The sequence below is a fragment of the Camellia sinensis genome, chromosome 12, assembly GCF_055761805.1.
Source record: "Camellia sinensis isolate YWXY chromosome 12, ASM5576180v1, whole genome shotgun sequence".
Lineage (NCBI taxonomy): Eukaryota > Viridiplantae > Streptophyta > Magnoliopsida > Ericales > Theaceae > Camellia > Camellia sinensis.
Window position 1 is genome coordinate 42335763 of NC_138972.1, and position 20646 is coordinate 42356408.

Below are 20646 nucleotides of genomic sequence, written 5' to 3' on the forward strand. Positions count from 1 at the left end.
ATTGTTTTTTTAATGTTACCAAGAGAATCCAAAGAGCTTATGACCAGTGTTAATGGTTGGGTAAGAATTGCACTCCACGAGAAGTTGCCTAGAGCTAACTTAGTTAACTAAATACTAGAGAGATTGAAACTTACTTATGTCTTTAGATTGTTTACCTTCCATTGTGTGTTCTTGTTTACTTTTATTTGTCATCATTTGTATGGTTATATTGCTTGTCTCTATGTGTACTTGTATTATATCGGGATGGGTAGTGTTGGATAGATTGTTCCTGTTGGATTTCGCAGCTCATGGTGTTTTATGTTAGGTATAGGAAATGAAGAAGGAATTGGTGAGGATTACACAAGCGATGACCAGCCCTATGAGCCGTGGTTGACTTAAAGTTGTTAATAGCTAGTTTTTCCCTTAGCTTTATTTACTTTTTACTTTCTTTTTTTTTTTTTTTTTGAATTTAGCATGCATAATTGTTGTACTAGTTAACTTAGTTTTTTTATGTAACCGGCTGATCTGGAAGTTTAACTTCAATTTTTAGATTTTGAGTCAATGGTATATTAATTTAATTTCAAATGATTAAGGTTTATTTATGTTCGAAGACTTCCTTTTATATCAAGGTTAATTTTGAGATGATATTATTTTATGGATTATCTTTAACCTTACATTACTAGTGACTTAAAACTTAATGATATCCTAAAAATGTCGGGGCATCACATATGATACACACTTTTTTTTAAAATGTATATTATAAAATTTCCCAATGGGTTCTCCACTGTTATCCTTAACACTTTTTTTATTATTTATTTATTATATTTGATTCATATAAGATATTACAATGAAACCCAATGAATTACAATCATAGTAATAAAGATCAAATACAACACAATTTTTTTACAAAGAAATTCCCAAAGTGGGAGAGAAAGTTCCAATTAATACATGAGAATAAGACCCATGCACAAGTGAGGAGATTTGAACTACTGACCTCCTAGTGTGGTGTAGAAATTCTAGCCAATCAGGCTAACTCCATTGGTTATACTTAACACTGTTTTGAGTTTAAGAAAATTATTTTAAAATGGCATAAGTTTAGCTATTGAAAAGAAGAAGGAGAAGAAAAATAAGAGAGAAATTACAAAAAATAAAATAAAATAAAATAAATCTTAAAGTTTGACCCTTATAACAAAATAAATCTTGAGTTTTTAATTTGTCAATTTATAGTCTAATCTTTTGTTTAATTTTTAATCTAAACCATAAGCTTATTTGCGTTAGGTAAAACTGATGTAAAAGTGATATTTTAGTCATTAAATTTAATCTAGGATTTTACGACATGGAGGGGTGGTTTTTGGTCTAGATCGATTTTTCAAATCTAGGGTTTTATGACAAGGGAAGGAGCTTTGTTATGGGATTCATGATGAAGAAATGAGATTCGTGATGGGTTAGGGTTTCACAGAAAGGGAAGGGTTCTGCTACAAATAAGAAGAAGAAGAAAAAGAGATAGGTGGCGGATGGAGAAAGAGCGACGAGATTGTGAAAGAAGCAATGGAGAGAGGCCAACGGGGTTGCAGAGGTGGTGGCGGAGAGGGGCGATAGGAAAAAAAAAAAGAGAGAGATTACAAGTGGTAGAGAGGGGGCACTAGAGATGGCTTCAGTGGTAGAAATGGGCCTAACGGCAAGTAAGTAAGATGGGATAAATATGAAATTAATTGAGGTGTTCAACATAAAAGATAAAAATTTAAATTTTAAATTGAGATGCTTAAAGAAATGAAGTGTTCAACCAAATTAATGAGGTGCGTTTAGAGCCACCCACATAAAATCTCTAAAATAACATTTTGATAGAGTTTAATAATTAAAATATTATTTTTCTGTTAATTTTACTTTAAAAAAATTAAAAGTTTAATTGATAAAATTAAAATTTTAAAATTTATTTTATTAAGAAGGTCAAATTTTATTTTTTTTTAATATAAATTCTCAAAAAAACACTAAAAATTAAAAAATTACATTTTGCAATTGACGAACTCCTATACGGGGACACCGCTTTCTTTCACTCGAAAAACTAGGACACCACCTCTTACGAACCAAACAACAGCCCAATAATGGTCTCTTTCAGAACTCTATTCGTTCAGTCCCTTCGCTTCAATGCCTTCACAAGACCTCTCATCGCCTCTTCCGAACACCAGGTTACTCTCTCTCTCTCTCTCTCTCTCTCTGCTTTCTCTCTTTAATTTTTTATGGGTATGGTTTTGACCTGTGTTAGTATTGTGAGTATTTTAGTTTAATTTTCATCGGCTGATAGTATTGTTGCTTTGCTAGAGTGGAAGAAAAGCTGCAATTAATTGGGTTGGAACTCAAAGCCGTTTTGTTTCATCTGCAGGTAATAAAAAAGTATATATATATATATATATATGTCTTTTACACCATTCATGGACTAGGAATTGTAAATGTTTGGGAATTGAGCAGATTTGTACATTATTGTTTAATCCCTTCTGAGGGGCATGGTTCTTTCATTAGTTGTTTACTGATTTGAATCCTTTCAACTTGTTGAAATGGGATTAATTTTTGGGTAATTCTATTTGCTCACCATACAAACTCTCACTAAACACCACAAATAGTGTTCGGATATAAATTTATGAACATAAAGCAGTTGTTCCGATATAAACAATTGAAAGGAATGTATATTTGAACAATTTTTTTTTGTTCACAACTTTAAATCTGAACATTTGACTTTTGTTCGGAAGTTTATATCCGAACACCATTTGTGGTTTTATTGAGAGTTTGTATGGTTTGAAAATAGAATTTCTCTTAACTTTTTGGCCAAATTATACTTTACCCCCTCCACTATAAGTTGTTATCAACTAAACATTGTTACATTTTACCTCTTGATCTTCTCATTTGTTTGAATCTCAACCTTTTTGTTAACATTCTTTTACGAAAGAGGACGAAAAAATGACATGTGAGCTGCCCATATCAATTTTATGACAAAAGTACTAATTCAAAAGCTAATTTATTTACATATATGTGAGAGATACGTATATATCTTGCCCTAACATATGAAGAAATATGTGAGAGAAAATATATGCACATGCCAACTTTAGGACTAGATTGGATCCCCCTCTCCTATGAAGAAATATGTGAAAGAAAATATATGCACATGCCAATTTATGACCAGATGGGAGATCTCTCACATATATGTTTATAAACCTCCATTGAATGAACATTTTTGTCATAAAATTAGCACACACAACTCATTGCCACGTTTTCACTATTTCTTCATAGCAAAATGTTAATTGAAGGTTGAGATTGTAACAAATTAGAAGATTAGGGGCAAAATGTAGCAATTTGTAGTTGAAAGTGGTAAGGTGACAACAACATCCCATAGTGGAGGGGGTAAAATGTAATTTGCCCTAATTTTTTAAGTCCTCCCCATTTGGAAAGCTTGCTTGATATCTTTTATATTAAGATAGATTTGTAGTTGTATGATCTGTTAATTATTGAAGTAGTGGACCATCAAGCCATTGCATGATTATTATCAATCATCCTTTTAATGTTTCATTTGTTCATACGTGTAACTCGTGCCAAAAGGTTGGTGATGGAAGTAAGAACTGTAAGGGAGAAAGTAGAGAATTATTCTCATGATGAATGATTAGTGTTTGAAAGCTGAAATGCATGAAGGAGAAGCAAATGTTATGTTAATATAATAATGATTTTTTCTCATATACAGTTTAGTATATCTCTTAGGTAAAGTGATACAAGCAGATTCTGGTGTAAGATTTAGAGATCTGTGATACAAGTTTTACTCATATCAAATGTTATATTTGTTAATAACACTCTGCAAGACTTTGGTCAACTGGGTTCATCCTTGGTCTTTTATTTATTTATTTATTTATTTGATAAATAAACAAACTTTAATGGTGATTTGATTTAATTCACCAATTTAATTGCTGTATTGTTTCCAGCTGAGGTTTCAGAATTTGAAAGTGATGAACTTCATGATGATGTTGGAGGAATTGAAAAAGATGCTGCACTACGTCTGGCTCTCTCAAGGCTTGCAAGTGATTTTGGCAGAGAGTCTATGTTGTCTTTGAAGCGTTTCTTTCGTTCAAGACATTTACCTGTGATATCTACAGGCTCATTGAAGCTTGATCTAGCTCTTGGGATTGGAGGATTACCAAAGGTGACTTCCTGAAAAAGAGATACTTCTGCCACATTTTCTGTATGTCAATGCCAATATACTGCAAATATGGAGTGGTAGTAAAGGCATAATAAAGGAAAAATTTCCATGCAGAAGAATGTAGAATGACTTGGTAAAAAAATTAGGGTCTGCTCATTTGAAGTAAATTAGTGCATCTTCTTGTTGCGGTCCATGTTGATAATAAAATCATTAGGTCATCGACCTGTAGCTGTTGGTATGGATTGTTTGGCCATTGGAATTGGATAGATACTTTCAGCCAATTTTGTAGAATTAGATACTAGCAGTCTAATTGTTTAGTTATTATAAAGCTATCCATTCTGCACTATTATTTATGTATACGCACATTTAGCAGCCAGTCCTGCTATGAATTACATCTTGTTTGTTTCTGGATGGTTTACAGTATTTCCGTTTTGTGTTACTGAATATAGTTTTGACCTTATTCAACTAGTTCTATAGAGCTACTAATATAGCTTTAACGTTACTTTACTAGTTTTATATAGCTACTAGTTTTAAGGTTTTGTGTGCTGTAATGTCATCTTCAATATTCAATTTGTGGTTTCCTAATGCCATAGTGCATTATTAATTTCTTGATATTCTACTCTGATTCACCGAAAATTGGTTTATTGGGACGATAGATTCAATCTAAATATGTGATGATAGGATTTTGTGGATGCTACTCTCTAATCTCATGAAATTTGTGATTTTGTTTATGTGATTTGTTAATTTTAATAGTTGTCTATATCTTTTACTTATCACCCCAAAAAAAAAAAAAAAAAAAAGGCCGTCTGCATCTTCAGAAGTTGGCAAGTATTTTGAGTTTGAGTGGTTGGGAGTATTTTTAGCAATTTTACAATTTGCTGGGCATGGGCTATAGAAGTTGCATGAGGGTTTTCAGTTCTAATTAGTGAAAAAATTTTAGATTCTTATTTGTGGGTCAAATTCATTTTAGGGTAGGAGAAGTTGTGTAGCCTAGAGGTACATATGTAATCTTTCTCTTCAGTAGAGAGTTGATTTATGAAAATTTGTACAAATTTATTTGTTTCTTACTTGTGAGTCAAATTCATTGTAGGTAGCTTTGAAACACATGTAATCTTGCTCTTCAATCGGGGGTTGAGAATTTGATATTGTGTTTGTATGAGTCTACCTAAACCTTGCGAGAGTGAAAAATAATTTTTCCCTCTTCTCATCCTCTTCCTTCTTTTTCTGATTTCTTGTGCAAAGTATCCAATACTCTTCTGAGATTACAGTTTATAGTCCCCAAAAGTGCACTTTTTAGCTCTAAAACCATACCCAATCACACACAAATCGACCCTAACCTCTTCCCCTACATATTGGCCTTTAATTTAACCATTGCTCATCTTGACTCTTTTTGCAATTTCAGCCTAAAAGTTTTATTTATTTATTTATTTATTTTATATTTTTTTACGAGTAGTATTAGACAAAAAAGTTTAATGCTATATATTGTAGAAAGCAATTAGAGCTTCTGAGAATATCATTTATGTTCTGGTTGCTTCTTTGTGATTGTTAAGTTGAATTCATGTCCTCTTTTTGTTATCATTGCTAGTTTTATATCTGCATGCATTCAAGTAAGTTTCAAATGCAAAGAAATAAATAATTTGTCCTCAATATGCAGGGAAGGATAGTAGAAATTTATGGGCAAGAAGCATCAGGCAAGACAACACTTGCCCTTCATATCATCAAGGAAGCTCAAAAGTTTCGAGGTGCATTGCATATTACTCTTAGTTTTTGATCTATTTGAAATTAGAATATTTTGGAGACCTTTGTTGTGAGTTATCTGGAAAAGGAGGCTACTATTTAATTCATGATTGTCAAAACCTTATTTATTAAAAAAATAAATAAAAATTATGATTATCAAAACCATGGTTAGCTACTCCACATAACTGTTATTCTAAACTTATTTAATTATTATACTTGAACAATTTCATATCATTTTCTTGAGGGCTGGGACCTACAGTTTTTTGATTACTTACATACTAATGAACCCTAAAGAACATATGCTGCCATTTGCATGTGTGAGAAAACTTTGTTCTTGGAAATAGGAAGCCCTAAGCTTATAGCATCAAGGATTAGAATTTGCCGATTACGATTTGTATTTGGAGTATTGTCTTTTTGTGGTGTCATGCCTAAATTGCTCTCAAATATATATGCATGGGCTAAAATGGAATGGCAGATGTAGAAAAATGCAGTTAAGCATTGTGCCTATCCCTTCATGCAAGGGGCATGTTTTTAGGTCTTCTAGAGCACCTTTCAAATATTCTGGGCAGAACAATGTTTTTGACTGAGGGTAATAGAAAGATTTTAGGTTGAACATTGAATGTTGCCAATATCAAAGGAATAGATGATGGTAAACTACCATGAATTTTTGAATAGATGGTGGTAAACTATCATGAATTTTTGCTGCCAAAGACAATTTTAGCTTTTGTGATCCATTGATCCTAGGAAGGCACTCTTTTCAAATTCTGGGGACTGTGGTTACTTATATCATTATCAAAATAATCTTATAAACATAGATCCAGAGGAGTGTCTCACGAGTCTGAAAATGTTTTCTGCTTATCATGCAAGCCAATTTCACCATGGTGTTCAACTTTAGCGTAGCAACTAAGATGTCTGGTTGTGAGTGAGAAAAAACATTGATAAGATACATTGGCAATCCAAAAATATGGATACATTTTTTTCTGTATTGAAATTATATGTCAGTTGTATTGTTTGAAATAAATATCTAATATTTATATTAAATTATGTAAATTTTGCATGAAATTTTGTGAGTATTTTGTAGGGATGCTAATGTATAATCTAGAGTCAAAATGTTGCAAATAAAAAGCTAGATATCCGTAATCTGCACAAAAGAAGAAACAAAGAAATGACTGTCCTCTTTTAGCCAAAAAAAGTAGAGAAAGGATGAGATTCTTTCAGACTACACGAGGGAAGTAGAACATCTGCAGAAGTTCTCTTGTTACATTATTGCCAAATAGTCCAAAGAAGACACATTGCCGTAGTCTGCCAAAACTTCCTTTCCGACTTCTTTGTAGCAAGATCTCCAACTTTCTAGAAACTCTCCCAACAATAACTGTTAAAACCTATCACCTACTTCACCCACTAAACCTAACCCACTACACCACTACCACCTCACCTACTTCACCCACTAAACCTAACCCACTACACCACTACCACCTCACCTACTCCACTAAACCTAACCCACTACACCACTACCACCTCACCTACTCCACTAAACCCACTACACCACTACCACCTCCATTTCACCTACTCCACCTACCACCTCCACTTTACCTACTCCATCTACCACCTACTCTTCTATATATAGGAATCATTGCAGCATTCAATAATTTAACAATTACAAACAACAATCAATAATACAATCAATATCTATACAATTCTCTATTTCTCTTTATACATTAAATTTTTCTACATGGTATCAGAGCAGGTTTAGAACCTAGTATTTTCGCTTCCCCGGCGGGCGGCAACCTCACCTTAGCCGCCCGCCGGACCTCAACCTATTCCGCTGTCATCTCTATCAATACATATAGCTTCCAGTTCGCCGCCACCAGAGGCGACTTCTCTACATACAAAGATCAACCACCTTCTCAACCTTTTAAGTTCTACTACTGTGACCCTCTCTATGATGGTTTTGGTGTCTCTGCAATGTGGGCTGTTCTTACTATTGTTGTTGTCTTTGACTTCTCTGTGGGTGCAACACTTGGAAGGGGTGTAAATAGGGGTTTTGCAACACTGCTTGCTAGTACTCTTGGCGTTGGAGCTCATCGAATTGCTAGTTTTTCTGGAGAAATATGTGAGCCCATACTACTTGGGCTTTTTCGTCTTCATACTAGCTGCAGTAGTGACATTCATAAGATTTTTTCCAAGAATGAAAGCAAGATACGATTATGGGCTGCTGATATTTATATTAACATTCTGTTTAATATCAGTATCTGGTTATAGAGATGATGAGGTGTTAGAGATGGCCCACAGGAGGCTATCCACCATACTCATCGGTGGTGCCAGCGCTGTGATTGTGTGTGTATGCATTTGTCCATATGTGGTGCTGGTGTTGTCAAGGGCTTCCAGCCATCTATCTATCAGGCAAATAATGGTGGGGCCAATTTTGTGGCACATGGTTAGAACCTTTTCAGAGGACTACAATGATTTGAATGTTGAGCCTTCGTTTGGAGAGACCAATCTCGACTTTGAAGGCAGAGAGAGGAGCACTAAGGAAAGCACACCCATTCTTCTTTTATTTATTTAATCACACTCACAAAGTTTGTTTCACTCTCATTATCACATCCATACACACCGGTATCATGTTGTCTTCAACTTTCTTTTATTTATCATTTTAAAATACACCCTTATCATGTTGTTCCCCACCTTCTTTACTTTATATATATATATATCTCTTTTTATTATATTCTATTACTCAAACTCTCCTCCATTTGATTTTAAAATCACTTATTTTTTATTTATTTTTTCCAAATCACTTTTCCTCCTTTTTACATACCCCCACTTTATTTTTGAAACAATCACCCTGATATTTTTCATATAATCCATCTATACATATTTTTTTTTATCTATTTTCTTTCTCCCTTGTTTTCTTTCATTTTATTTTTATTTTTTCAACACAACACTCCCAAAAAAAAAAAAAAAAAAAAAAAAACATTTTACAAACTTGTCATTTCTTCATGCTGGGGATCAACCCCGATCAGCATTTTACACCAAAAAAAAAAAAAAACACACACACACACACACAAAACAACCACATCCACAGGCGGGATTTTGCTTCTCTACTCTGCTGCGGGTCGCTTTTTCTTGCCTCCGTCCTGGGCGGCCCTTGCCGGTGCTGCCTCTGTGTTTCCCGCACCCACTCCACTGGGCACGATCACTACTCCCTGCTCCTCCACTGCAGCATATGGCGGACCTCCAAATCGGAACATAACGGTGGCCTTCCGCTTCAGTTCCTTATTTTCCGCCTTTAGCACACTTATCTCTGCTCGCGCATCCTTATACATGCGTTGGAGCAGAGCCAGTTGGGCGTTTAACTGCTGCACCTCATTTGTCCTACTCTGCAGCCGGTGCGACAAGTTTGTGACCGCAGTCATGGTTTCCACACATGACTTCAAAGTATACTGATTCGCCTCAATATCTGATTGCGCTGCCATTCTTTGCTCCACAGACCGCATAGGAAAGGTCAACGGAGCAAACTCAGGGGCGTTTGGTTGAGGTTCAAGGGCAACCGCACCGGTTATCTCTCTTGTGGACTCGTTGAGGTCGGGAAAGAGAGTAAGCAGACCACGGGAAGAAGAGGCCATGTTCTGGGTAGCTGGACGGGAAGAAGAGGCCATGTTTTTGGGTTGCTAAGTGTTTCAGAGAAGCAGCGATTACCGATTGGTACTGTCAGACAAGGTTGGTTACAGAGTGTTTCAAGATTTGCAGCTCTTCGAGACAAGCTCTCTGAGAATGCAGAGGTTTCAACTGGTTTGTTATGCTTCCAAGCCTCAGCCTCCGCTTCGGTTTATAAAGACCCTGACGAAGAGGCCGACACGCGTTCTGTCGGTCACGTGCATCGCCGCGTGTCTGGCGCGCCTTTTGATGGCTCGCCGCTCGATGATTTCTGTCGGGCACATCTTTTGATAAAGTGGGCGCGCCTTTTGAGGGCGCGACTTTTGCGGGCTCGATATATATATCTACATGTATATCTTTTGGGCAGCCTATATACACACTCATACAGTGTCTTCTACAACGGTCCGACATGACCCTATAAACTGTCCCGACATTGATTCCGGTTAGCTCCTTTATGGGTCCGACAAGACTCTGTAAACTGTCCCGACATAGATTCCGGTTAGTTTCTACAAGGGTCCAGCAAGACTCCGTAAACTGTCTTCTACAACGGTCCGACATGACCCCATAAACTGTCTTCTACATCGGTCCGACACGAGCCAGTGTCTTCTACATCGGTCTTCTACATCGGTCTTCTACAACGGTCTGACACGACCATACAGTGTCTCCTATCCTCTTTTATTTTTTATGTATTTTCTTGTTTTGTTACTCTCTCCAAACTCAAGTTGGTTAGTTCCTATCCCCCTTGAGTTTGCGGGGGACTGTTAAAACCTATCACCTACTTCACCCACTAAACCTAACCCACTACACCACTACCACCTCACCTACTTCACCCACTAAACCTAACCCACTACACCACTACCACCTCACCTACTCCACTAAACCTAACCCACTACACCACTACCACCTCACCTACTCCACTAAACCCACTACACCACTACCACCTCCATTTCACCTACTCCACCTACCACCTCCACTTTACCTACTCCATCTACCACCTACTCTTCTATATATAGGAATCATTGTAGCATTCAATAATTTAACAATTACAAACAACAATCAATAATACAATCAATATCTATACAATTCTCTATTTCTCTTTATACATTAAATTTTTCTACAATAACTAAAATATCCTAGTACTTGATTATATGTCAACATTAATCAAGGTTTAAATATGAATATACTTAAATAGTACCATGTCAAATTTAGTGTTGGAGTTATATCATCACAACAAAGAGCTATGCCCTTTTCTTCTATTGGGTGGTTTATCGATTTTGTCATGGTACTTTGACATGGCTTGAAATTATTTTTGTTTTTAAATCATCATATTTGGCTTCTACTTTGCACTTTGAAATGTGTGGTTTTGGTTTTGCGTAGTGAACTCATGGTGACTGTTCCAGGCAATTTTTATGCTTTTGAGTGGCATGCCTCTGGTGATGCTCTGATTAATTTCTTGTTTAACCCATTTGTCCTACATTTGTTGTGGATGTCTTTAATAGTGCATGCTGATGAAATTTTTCTTTTTGCTTTCTTCATCATGAATTCATGTAAGTTATGTGAAGCCTGCTTTTGAGAATCTTGTAAATAACTCATAGCATAATTTTCCATGGCTAACGTGTGCTGTGCAAGTTTGGTTTGACAAAAGACTAAGGGGAAAATGTTTGAATTCATTCAACAGTGTAGGCAAAGTGAAAAAATACCAAAAGCAGACGTGTCTCTGCTTCAGAATGCATGCATCCAATTGGAAACAATAAAAGTATCTTTTAAGTACTTATGTTAGTTTTCTTTTATTGGTTTGTTAGGCTTTTTTGTTTTTGATATGAAAATTCATTTGGCTTTTCTTTCAGTGTTGTTGTGGCTTTGAGTATGCATTTGTATAATTTTTTGTATTATGTACAGTATTTGGGAAAGATGAAAAGGGTGGTTGTTCCCAAACATGACTGTCTGAACTTAGTGGAGGCTGAACTTAGGAAGTTCCTTTTTACCTGAAGGCATTGTATAGGTGGGCCGCTTGTCGGCCAAACAAGACCTTGCTTCACAAGACTGGAGTATGGACAGAAAAGGCTGCTTGATTGGCATAGGCACACTGTTATTCATGATTGTATTTGGCCCCTTGATGTTATCAATCAAATTTTTCCAGGTTTCTTTTGGTGAATATATATATATAATATACACACGCAAATGAATTCCTTTACACAACAAATTGGATATTATTATTTTCTGCTTCAAAACATTAAAGTAGATCATATACATTTGAGTTTTGAACTACAAGTTTCATTCAGTTGCATTGATATAGTGTGAAAAATTGGAAATTGTACAATGTAAAAAAACTGATGTATTATTGATTGATGTATTGATGTGTAAATTACAGATGGTGAGGTACTCATTATATAGGAGAGGATTGGGAAGTAGGTGAGTGTGTGTGGTAGGTGAGTTGAGTGGAGGTGGTAGGTGATAATATATTTTAACAGCCCCCCGCAAACTCAAGGAGGATAGAAACTAACCAACTTGAGTTTGGAGAGAGGAGCAAAACAAGAAAATACATAAAAATAAAAAAAGATAGGAGATACTGTATGGTCGTGTCAGACCGTTGGTGAAGACACTGAATGGTGGTGTCATAACGTGGTAGAGGACACTGGATGGTGGTGTCATAACGGTGTAGAGGACACTGGATGGTGGTGTCAGACCGATGTAGAAGACAGTTTATGGGGTCATGTCGGACCGTTGTAGCAGACAATGTTCTGACAGTTGTTGTGACAGTTTACAGAGTCTTGCTGGACCCTTGTAGAAACTAACCGGAATCAATGTCGGGACAGTTTACAGAGTCTTGTCGGACCCATAAAGGAGCTAACCGGAATCAATGTCGGGACAGTTTACAGAGTCTTGTCGGACCCTTAAAAAATCGCATCCTCAAAAGGTGCGCTCAATTTTTTAAAAAGGCGTGCCATCAAAAGGCGTGCCCAATTTATCAAAAGGTGTGCCGGATTCATCATGGCGAGGCACGTGAGTGCCTTGGTTGGCGCGCCCATTTGTCGGCTGGTGGGAAGAGGCACGCGATGCGCGTGGCTGCCTCGGCTATAAGACGGAGGCTGAGGCTGAGGCAAAAAAAAACCTGCGAGCGATAGTCTGAGAGAGATTTCTGAGAGAGATTTTGTAACACTCTGTTTTCTGAGAGAGAGTTCTGAGAGATATACTGTGTGACACTCTGTTGCCTAGAAAATGGCTTCATCGTCTTCCCGCGGGCTGCTCACCCTCTTTCCCGACCTCAACGAGTCAACGAGAGAGAGAACTGGTGCGGTGGCACTGGAAACTCAACCAAGCGCCCCGGAGTTTGCTCCGTTGAACTTTCCGATGCGGTCGGTGGAGCAAAGAATGGCAGTGCAGTCGGATGTGGAGGCCAATCAGTATACTCTGAAGGCATGTGTGGAAAGCATGACGGCGGTCACAAACTTGTCGAACCGGCTGCAGAGTAGGACAAATGAGGTGCAGCATTTAAACTCCCAGCTGGCTCTGCTCCAACGCATGTATAAGGATGCGCGAGCAGAGATAAGCGTGCTAAGGGCAGAAAACAAGGAGCTGAAGCAGAAGGCCACCGTGATGTTCCGATTTGGAGGTCCTCCATATGCTGCAGTGGAGGAGTATGGGGGAGTGATCATGTCCAGTGGAGTGGGAAACACGGAGGCAACACCGGCAAGGGCCGCCCAGGACGGAGGCAAGAAGAAGAGACCGGCGGCAGAGTAGAGAAGAAAAATTCCACCTGTGGATGTGGGTGGTTTGTTTGTTGGTTGTTTTTTTTTTGTTTTTTTTTTTTTATGTTTTGTGTAAAATGGTGATCGGGGTGGATCCCCGGCGTGAATAAAAGATGGGCTGTTGTGCAAAGTTGGAAATTGGTTTGTGTTTTTTTTTTTTTTTTTTTGTTGTTGTTTGGAAAGAATAATAATAAGAAAAATGTAGTAATGGGGAAGAGGCAATTCCCGTCGGTGTGTTTTTTGTTTTTTTTTTTTTTTTTTTTTGTTTTTTGTTTTTTTTTTTAATAAAAATAATAATAATAATAATAATAAGAATAATATGGCGCATTGAACAGCATGATGGCTTTGGTGGGTGGAGTCTGTGGGTGCTGTAGTTAATATAGTATAATAAGCATGTATTAAAATAAAAGAAAGTGGCTGCAGAGAGAGAGAGATAAAATGCCCATGTGCATAGGTCTGCCATGTAGTAAAGGCTGGTTCCTCTCAAATTTGATCTTCTTCCAAGGGCCATCACGTAGAAATGTGAACTGGTCAGAAGAATAACCAGCATTGACAGGCAGTTGTTGGGATGGATTAGAATCAATTGTGATCTGTTCTGAATGCCAGAATGGCAAACCCAGGGATTGGTGTAACTGCTTAATGAATGATGCTTCCAAAGCATCAAGATATGAATTGTGCTTCTCATCCGTCCATGCCGTGCACGGTGCCACATTTGTATTCCGGTGAATGAAATCCTTGGAATGATCGACGGTTACAGAGGAAGACTCCAAGTTGGTCCGAGTCAACTCACTCCGGCGACCGTCCGGAGCGGCGAGATCTGGCGGCGGCTCCGGCTGGAGATTCTCTGCCATGGCGTGTTCGGACAATGCAATAACAACCTCTAAATTTAGAGGAACAAGCCCTTGATTCAGCAGAGAGAAACCCTCGCCTGGTTCTTCTTTCCTCTCGGTGTGAACAAGTTTTAGAGAGAGAGAGAGAGAGAGGCGGTCCATGAGGAGAGGGAAAGAAAGCTGCGGGCTACTCACTGGTAAATGTGGCAGCCGTATGTGTAGAGATCCGGCGAAATAGATTGAGGTCCGGCGGGCGACCAAGGCGAGGTTGCCGCCCGCCGGTGAAGCGAAAAATAGTAAGTGCTTAACCTTGCTCTGATACCATGTAAAAAAACTGATGTATTATTGATTGATGTATTGATGTGTAAATTACAGATGGTGAGGTACTCATTATATAGGAGAGGATTGGGAAGTAGGTGAGTGTGTGTGGTAGGTGAGTTGAGTGGAGGTGGTAGGTGATAATATATTTTAACAAATAATAGGAAAATTATGAATGTTACCGATAGTACTCTAAAATAGCCAAATATCAGCATGTATAAAAGTACAAAATATTAAGATACCCAAAGAATACAGGGCCTGCTTGATTGACAGGAACAGAGGATTGGGGGATTACATATACTGGGGGAGCCACATGTTTTTTCGTGTTTCTTAATCCAATTTTTTGTTTTGGCCTTTGATTGGGATTGATGATCCAATGGAATTGCTAATCCCACAAAATGGTGGGTTTACCAGTACCACACTCCCCGAGGTATTGGTAGTCCCATGTCATGATATTAATTACATCGCTCCATCTAATGGTAAAAGACATACATTATTCGTATTGCATGCTATGTCCCACCCTAATTAAACATAGTACAAGTACTCCCATGGTTTATATAATCTCATCCAATATTTTATTTATTATGAATCCCGTCATCCCATGGTATTATCAATTCCCATCCCTAAGGTGTGAGGATGCAGTACTGCATCTTTTCCCCATCCCACAAAAATCATATCAAACATCCCGTAAGGTGTGAGGATACATTACTGCTTCTTTTGATTCCAGCTTCCAGCTTTTGTTTGGAAAATTCACAACATACTTTCAAGTGACTTCAGATTTTTGGCATCGTCTGTCTTGCATGATTGATATCCCTTAGGTGGTACCGGGCATGTGTGTGAGCACGATTCGAGTTTTTTTTTTTTTTTTTTTTTTTTTTTTTTTTTTTTTTGGGGGGGGGGGGGGGGTGTTAAGTGTTGTGGTGTTGTGTCGTTTCCGCACTGTTTTGGGTTATATATGGATGTAAAGGAACGCGAGGATCTTTGAAGACAAATTTGATAATATAGCATCTTTGTGGGATAGTGTTGGGGCCCTCTGCTTCGACTTCATTTAGATGGACCCCTCTTTTTTCGATTTCTAGAGATTGGAGAGCTATCTGTGATGTATAAGTTTACTTTCTTTGTATTGATTAGAGCTGTCTAGTTTTGTTTGATGAGGACTCCTTGTTTTCACTTCGTACTTCTTTTCTTCTTTAATAAAAAAAAATTTGTTGTTGATAAATAAATAAATAAAAGTCTAAGAATTAGATTTTTCCGAACTTAGAAGTAGATGATGGATGTCAGATTCTGGTTGTCTTGAATGGACTTTTTCTCTACTGAAAGAGGCAACAAAAAAAGGAGTTTCAAGTTCATTTTATCTGTTTGAATTTGACTCTGAAACATTTCTATAATTATTTCATTAATGCTGTAATTAGAACTAATTTTTTGTTGGAAAGTTCCTAATAAAAGTAGTCAGTTTTGGACATATGTAATCTTGATTGTGATGTAAGTAAGTTCGATTCCAGAGATGCAGTGCTGAAAATACGTGTTGTGAGAACCAACCATGTCTTGTCATATGAAATATTCCTTGAGTTTCAAGTGTTTTTTTTGTCTTTCTTGGAGTGTATGCCTATCATTTCAGGTAGCTTAATTGTCATATGTGAACACGGAATTGTCTTTCTTGTAGGTTATTGTGCATATCTTGACGTGGAGAATGCGATGGACCCTTCCCTTGCAGAAGCAATAGGTGTAAACACAGAAAACCTCCTTATTTCTCAACCAGATTCTGCTGAAAATTTGTTGTGCATGGTTGATACACTGACCAAAAGTGGATCAATAGATGTAATTGTGGTTGATAGTGTGAGCTCTCTCTCTCTCTCTCTCTTCCATTTTATGTGTTTTTGAACTTTTTACTCCAGCACACAAATATGTCTCTATATTATTCTTGCCATCTTATCCTTGAACAACTTTTGATGCTTATCTAATGCAGCCATGATTTGTGGTGTATGTTTTAGGAAAATTTTCATATTTTTGGTTATTTTCCTATATTACTTGATTTCAACAATACTAAATGCTACTGTCAAGCCAAAAGTTTAGTCAATTTAGGATTAGTTTTATTTGTTAATATTTTATTTTTCTTTTAATCATTCCTAGGGTTATTAGGATTAGATCTTTCTCTTATTAATAAATATAATTGTGAGCCTTTCGACTAAAGGGAGTTTTTGCTGAATAATAATACAGAGAGGTTCTACGCCACTCTCTTTGGTGTTATGCAAAATCATCAAAGACACCTTATATTTAATATTTTTTAGTACTTTAAAAAATATTTAATTTATTTACTAAATATAAAAATTTGAAATTTGAAATGCTTACGCCTTGATGCGTTAAGCCTTACGCCTTGCCTCATGAGGGGAAATGCATCACATTACACGTTCGCCTTTAAAAACTTCATCCACTGGCATTTTACCCTGCTATATACTTCTGGTCTTTGACGGTGGGGCAAACCCTGATTCTTGACAGTCTCATTTCAAAAGTTTGCAAACTTTCTGTATGATAGTAAACCATGTTGCAACCAATGTATTGATCATACTACTATAAACTTTTCTATTTTGACAATGATGTGAAGTGTGAACTCATATCTGAACAAACTGTGACAAATTATCAATGCCAATTGGATGTTCGACAAGATAACATGCCTCTATTTTTCGAGTTCGGATTTGCTGAAGTTGAAGATCTCAACTTCATAGGCGAAGTTGGCACGTTGTGAGATTAATCTGTATTTATGTCAATGATCTAAACTATTTGTCTCATATGACAAGCTAAAAAGAATAAGCATGCCAAAAATTGGGTTGATCAAATATGGGTAATAATATGATCAAATAACATATATATTATAACAAATGAACGGTTTATTCTTAAAAACATGTAAACTGTATAGATAAAAATGATCTAATAGTATGACAATCGATATTGGATCAACTTGGTTTTTTAGATAGATAATTTTCTCTGTTAGCTGTATAAGATGAACAGTTTAGATTACCAAAGAGAGTCTAAGTTAGTCCTATAATGGATCAACTTCACCGTGAAGTTGAGATCTTCAACTTTAACAAATCCAGATATCTATTTTTCCACTTGGCAAAAGAAGAGAGTTGCAAACTTAGTTTGTGTATAAACAAGCTACCTTTTCATACGGAAAGAAATCATATAATTGAAGTATAGATGATGTCTGAGAAATGATTTTTTCCTTCATATTATATTATCCGTAACTTGCTTCAGAAAAGGAATATATATATATATATATTTTTAATTTTAGAATATCTCCAGCCAATCTCATATGCTTCAGTGTGATGGACTGTTGACTAACATAATGTTATAATGCTTCCGTAATTTTGAATTTAATGATGATTTTGTAAGATTTATAGTTCTTCTAGATGGGAAATGCTTTCACCATGTGGTTTGTTATGCAGCTTTTAAGGTTTGTGCATTTTGATGTATTTCAACTCTATTCCTCAAGCACCCCCATCTTTTCTTGTTGGTAACTCCATCGTTTTGATAGGATTTGAATCTTATCGATTCTTATTGACTTGGCATTGTATTCTTTATAAATGATATTACAGCCTGTCTTGCTTTTAATTAATGAATTGACACCATAATCACTAAAAAAGTGAACAATTTACGTCTTGTTCACCATGACTTATTTTCCTTCCTCCAAGAGTCATTGTTTTCGTGCTTTTCATCCTGTTTACCACGTGTTAATTTTGCGTTGCAGGTGGCTGCTCTTGTTCCCCAGTGTGAACTTGATGTTCTTGTGGGTGGCACTTACAGGGATGTACAATCACAAATAATGACCCAAGCATTACGAAAAATTCATTATTCATTATGCCAGTCTCAGACTCTAATTGTATTTGTTAATCAGGTTGAACTTAGTTACCGGAAGTCATTGATCCTTTTAATGATTATAAATCAGATTGTAGAGCTGCTGATATTTAATTTTGGGTTATTGGCTCATTGCTCACATCTAGGTGAGATCAAAAGTAAGATCGGTGAAGGGCTTTGGACATGCGGATGAGGTAACTTGTGGTGGAAATGCCTTGCAATTCTATGCAGCTATACGGATGAAAATTCAGAGAAAAGGATTGCTCAAGACTGAAGATAAGGTAAAACTTTTACAAATATTGCATTTATGTGCATGAACAAGTTCCCAAGGTTCTAGTGATGAATCTAACCTCTCTTAATGCTTGGTTCTGTTAAGTTTCTCTATCAACCAATTCAGTTCCAGTTTTTTGCAATAGATTATTCTATGGAAGACAAACCAACAGTCTCTGTTCCTGTTCTTTTTTTTTTTCCCCCTCTCTCTCAAAGAGTGGGGAGGGAAAATAGTAGTTTCCTTTGATCAGTTGCATCTTTGCTATCAGGTTTTGGCTTGTTCCTTGAAAATATTTGTCCTGTTTTTGTTAGTCTCTTTTTGGTTCATAATTTACCGCTCCCTAATCAAAGGAAAAATACGACATTCATGGAATTTTGCCTAACTGTATAGTCCTTCATGGCGCAAAAAAACTGATTAAAGGAAAACATAACTGCTAAAAGAGAAAAAAAAGTAAAAAAAAAAAGAAGAAGAAGCTGCTAAAAGAGAATGATTTTGAAGCAAGTTCTTAAGAGGAAAACTTTCTAATTATGGTAGAGATGGCATCAAAGTTCAACCAGAGATGGCTTGATATCATAAGAGTTAATCCTAAATTTGACGTGATTAAATTTTTGTAGAACAGAAGTTCATTGTGCTTCCATTTTTGTTCAGCTATTGAAGTCTTCGTTTTGTCTGTTGTGTAGGTCACTGGCCTCGGGATTTGTGTGCACGTGATGAAAAACAAACTAGCACCTCCAATGAAAAAGGCTGAACTGGGGATAAAGTTCGGGAGAGGCATTTGCTGCGAGTCCGAGGTCTTGGAATTGGCGTGTGATCATGGAATCATTATGAAAGAAGGAAACAACTTCTTCATAGAAGGGGAAGTTTTGAAAAATAAACAGGAAGCTGAACGCTATCTGGCCGAAAACGATGGGGTTCTGGACAAGATAGTGAATTCTGTAAGAAGTCAGTTATTTGGGGAAGGAGCATAATCATGGAAGATCGTACCAAAAATTGTTTGCAAATCTTGGCAAATGAAAGCTGCACTTATTCCAGCACTAAGTATGTGAACTGACCCTTGATCAGTGCATGAGAATTTGTGCAGTGGACTTCAATATTTGAAGTTTGTTAGTTGCTCAGTCATCTGCTCCTCCATCGCCGAACTCCAAATGGTGTTTGATGTCAATGAATTGCAAAGGAGGTACGTCTCTGCTTGTGTTATTGCATCTCTGGTTTACTCTTCTTACAAATTAATCTGGAGTCTCTGGATTAATCTCACCCAGAAAAGGAAATGTATTGATCTCTGCTAAAATGCCTCATCATTGTAAAAATGTTATTTTCTATGTATTATGATGTAACAACACACTGTAAACCCCATTGCCAGGCAGACTAAAGCTACCCCAAATTAGAGCTATGGAATTGATGATTTTATGACTGATGATGTTTTTTCCTTTTGCTTATTTTCTTTGTTCTATGTTGTGATGTGCAGTATGGTAGGGCTTATGGGCGGCTTATGGGAACAGGGATAGTTGTCACAAATGCACTTGGCTGCTGATTATTAAATTATTATTTTTTATTTATTTGTTTATTTATTTAAATCTAGGGTATCTCCCACCCAACTAGCTCAATTGGACTCGAGTTAACTTATATTTGGACAGTTAAGAACTAATATCTAGAGGTTTTAAAGTTGACAGTGCAAACTTCTTGGGGTCTTTTGAAAAATTTAAACTTGAGATTTTGGATTTTATTATCAAATTTTTACCGTTTTGTCAACTCTTTGGATTGGGGGGGGGGGGGGTCTTTTGCTACAGTTGTGGGATAAGTGGTCATTGGCCTCGTTTGAAAAGTAGGCTATTTTATAATTTTTTGTCATTTTATTAGGTTTAAATTTTTATATTTGAAAAGATAGTTGAATTTTTTTTATAGTCGGATGTAATGTTTGTAAGATAAATGATTATAGATTTGATATGACATTTTATTTTATTAATTATGTTAACTTATTTTGTCTTTTTATGAATTTTAGTTGCCAAAAAAAAAAAACCCACTTGTCTGTGGTCTTAATTGCTTTGGCTGAATGTTTATGCTGCCCACCAACCTCTTACA

At 36.6% G+C, this 20646-nt stretch overlaps 1 protein-coding gene across 2 annotated transcripts; it reads left to right on the plus strand.

Moving 5' to 3' along the window:
- The first annotated feature begins 1976 nt into the window (after nt 1-1976).
- On the plus strand, nt 1977-20003 carry RECA3 (RECA homolog 3). Of its 2 annotated transcripts, none has more exons than XM_028235896.2 (8): nt 1977-2165; nt 2299-2359; nt 3942-4159; nt 5811-5898; nt 16108-16280; nt 18190-18336; nt 18443-18577; nt 19248-20003. In XM_028235896.2, the coding sequence occupies exons 1-8, from the start codon at nt 2082-2084 to the stop codon at nt 19533-19535; spliced, it is 1194 nt and encodes a 397-aa protein (XP_028091697.2). In that variant the 5' UTR covers nt 1977-2081; the 3' UTR covers nt 19536-20003. The 2 variants fall into 2 exon arrangements, with proteins under 2 accessions (XP_028091697.2, XP_028091698.2); XM_028235897.2 differs by having other exon boundaries at nt 2001-2165; nt 3954-4159.
- Nucleotides 20004-20646: the final 643 nt, after the last annotated feature.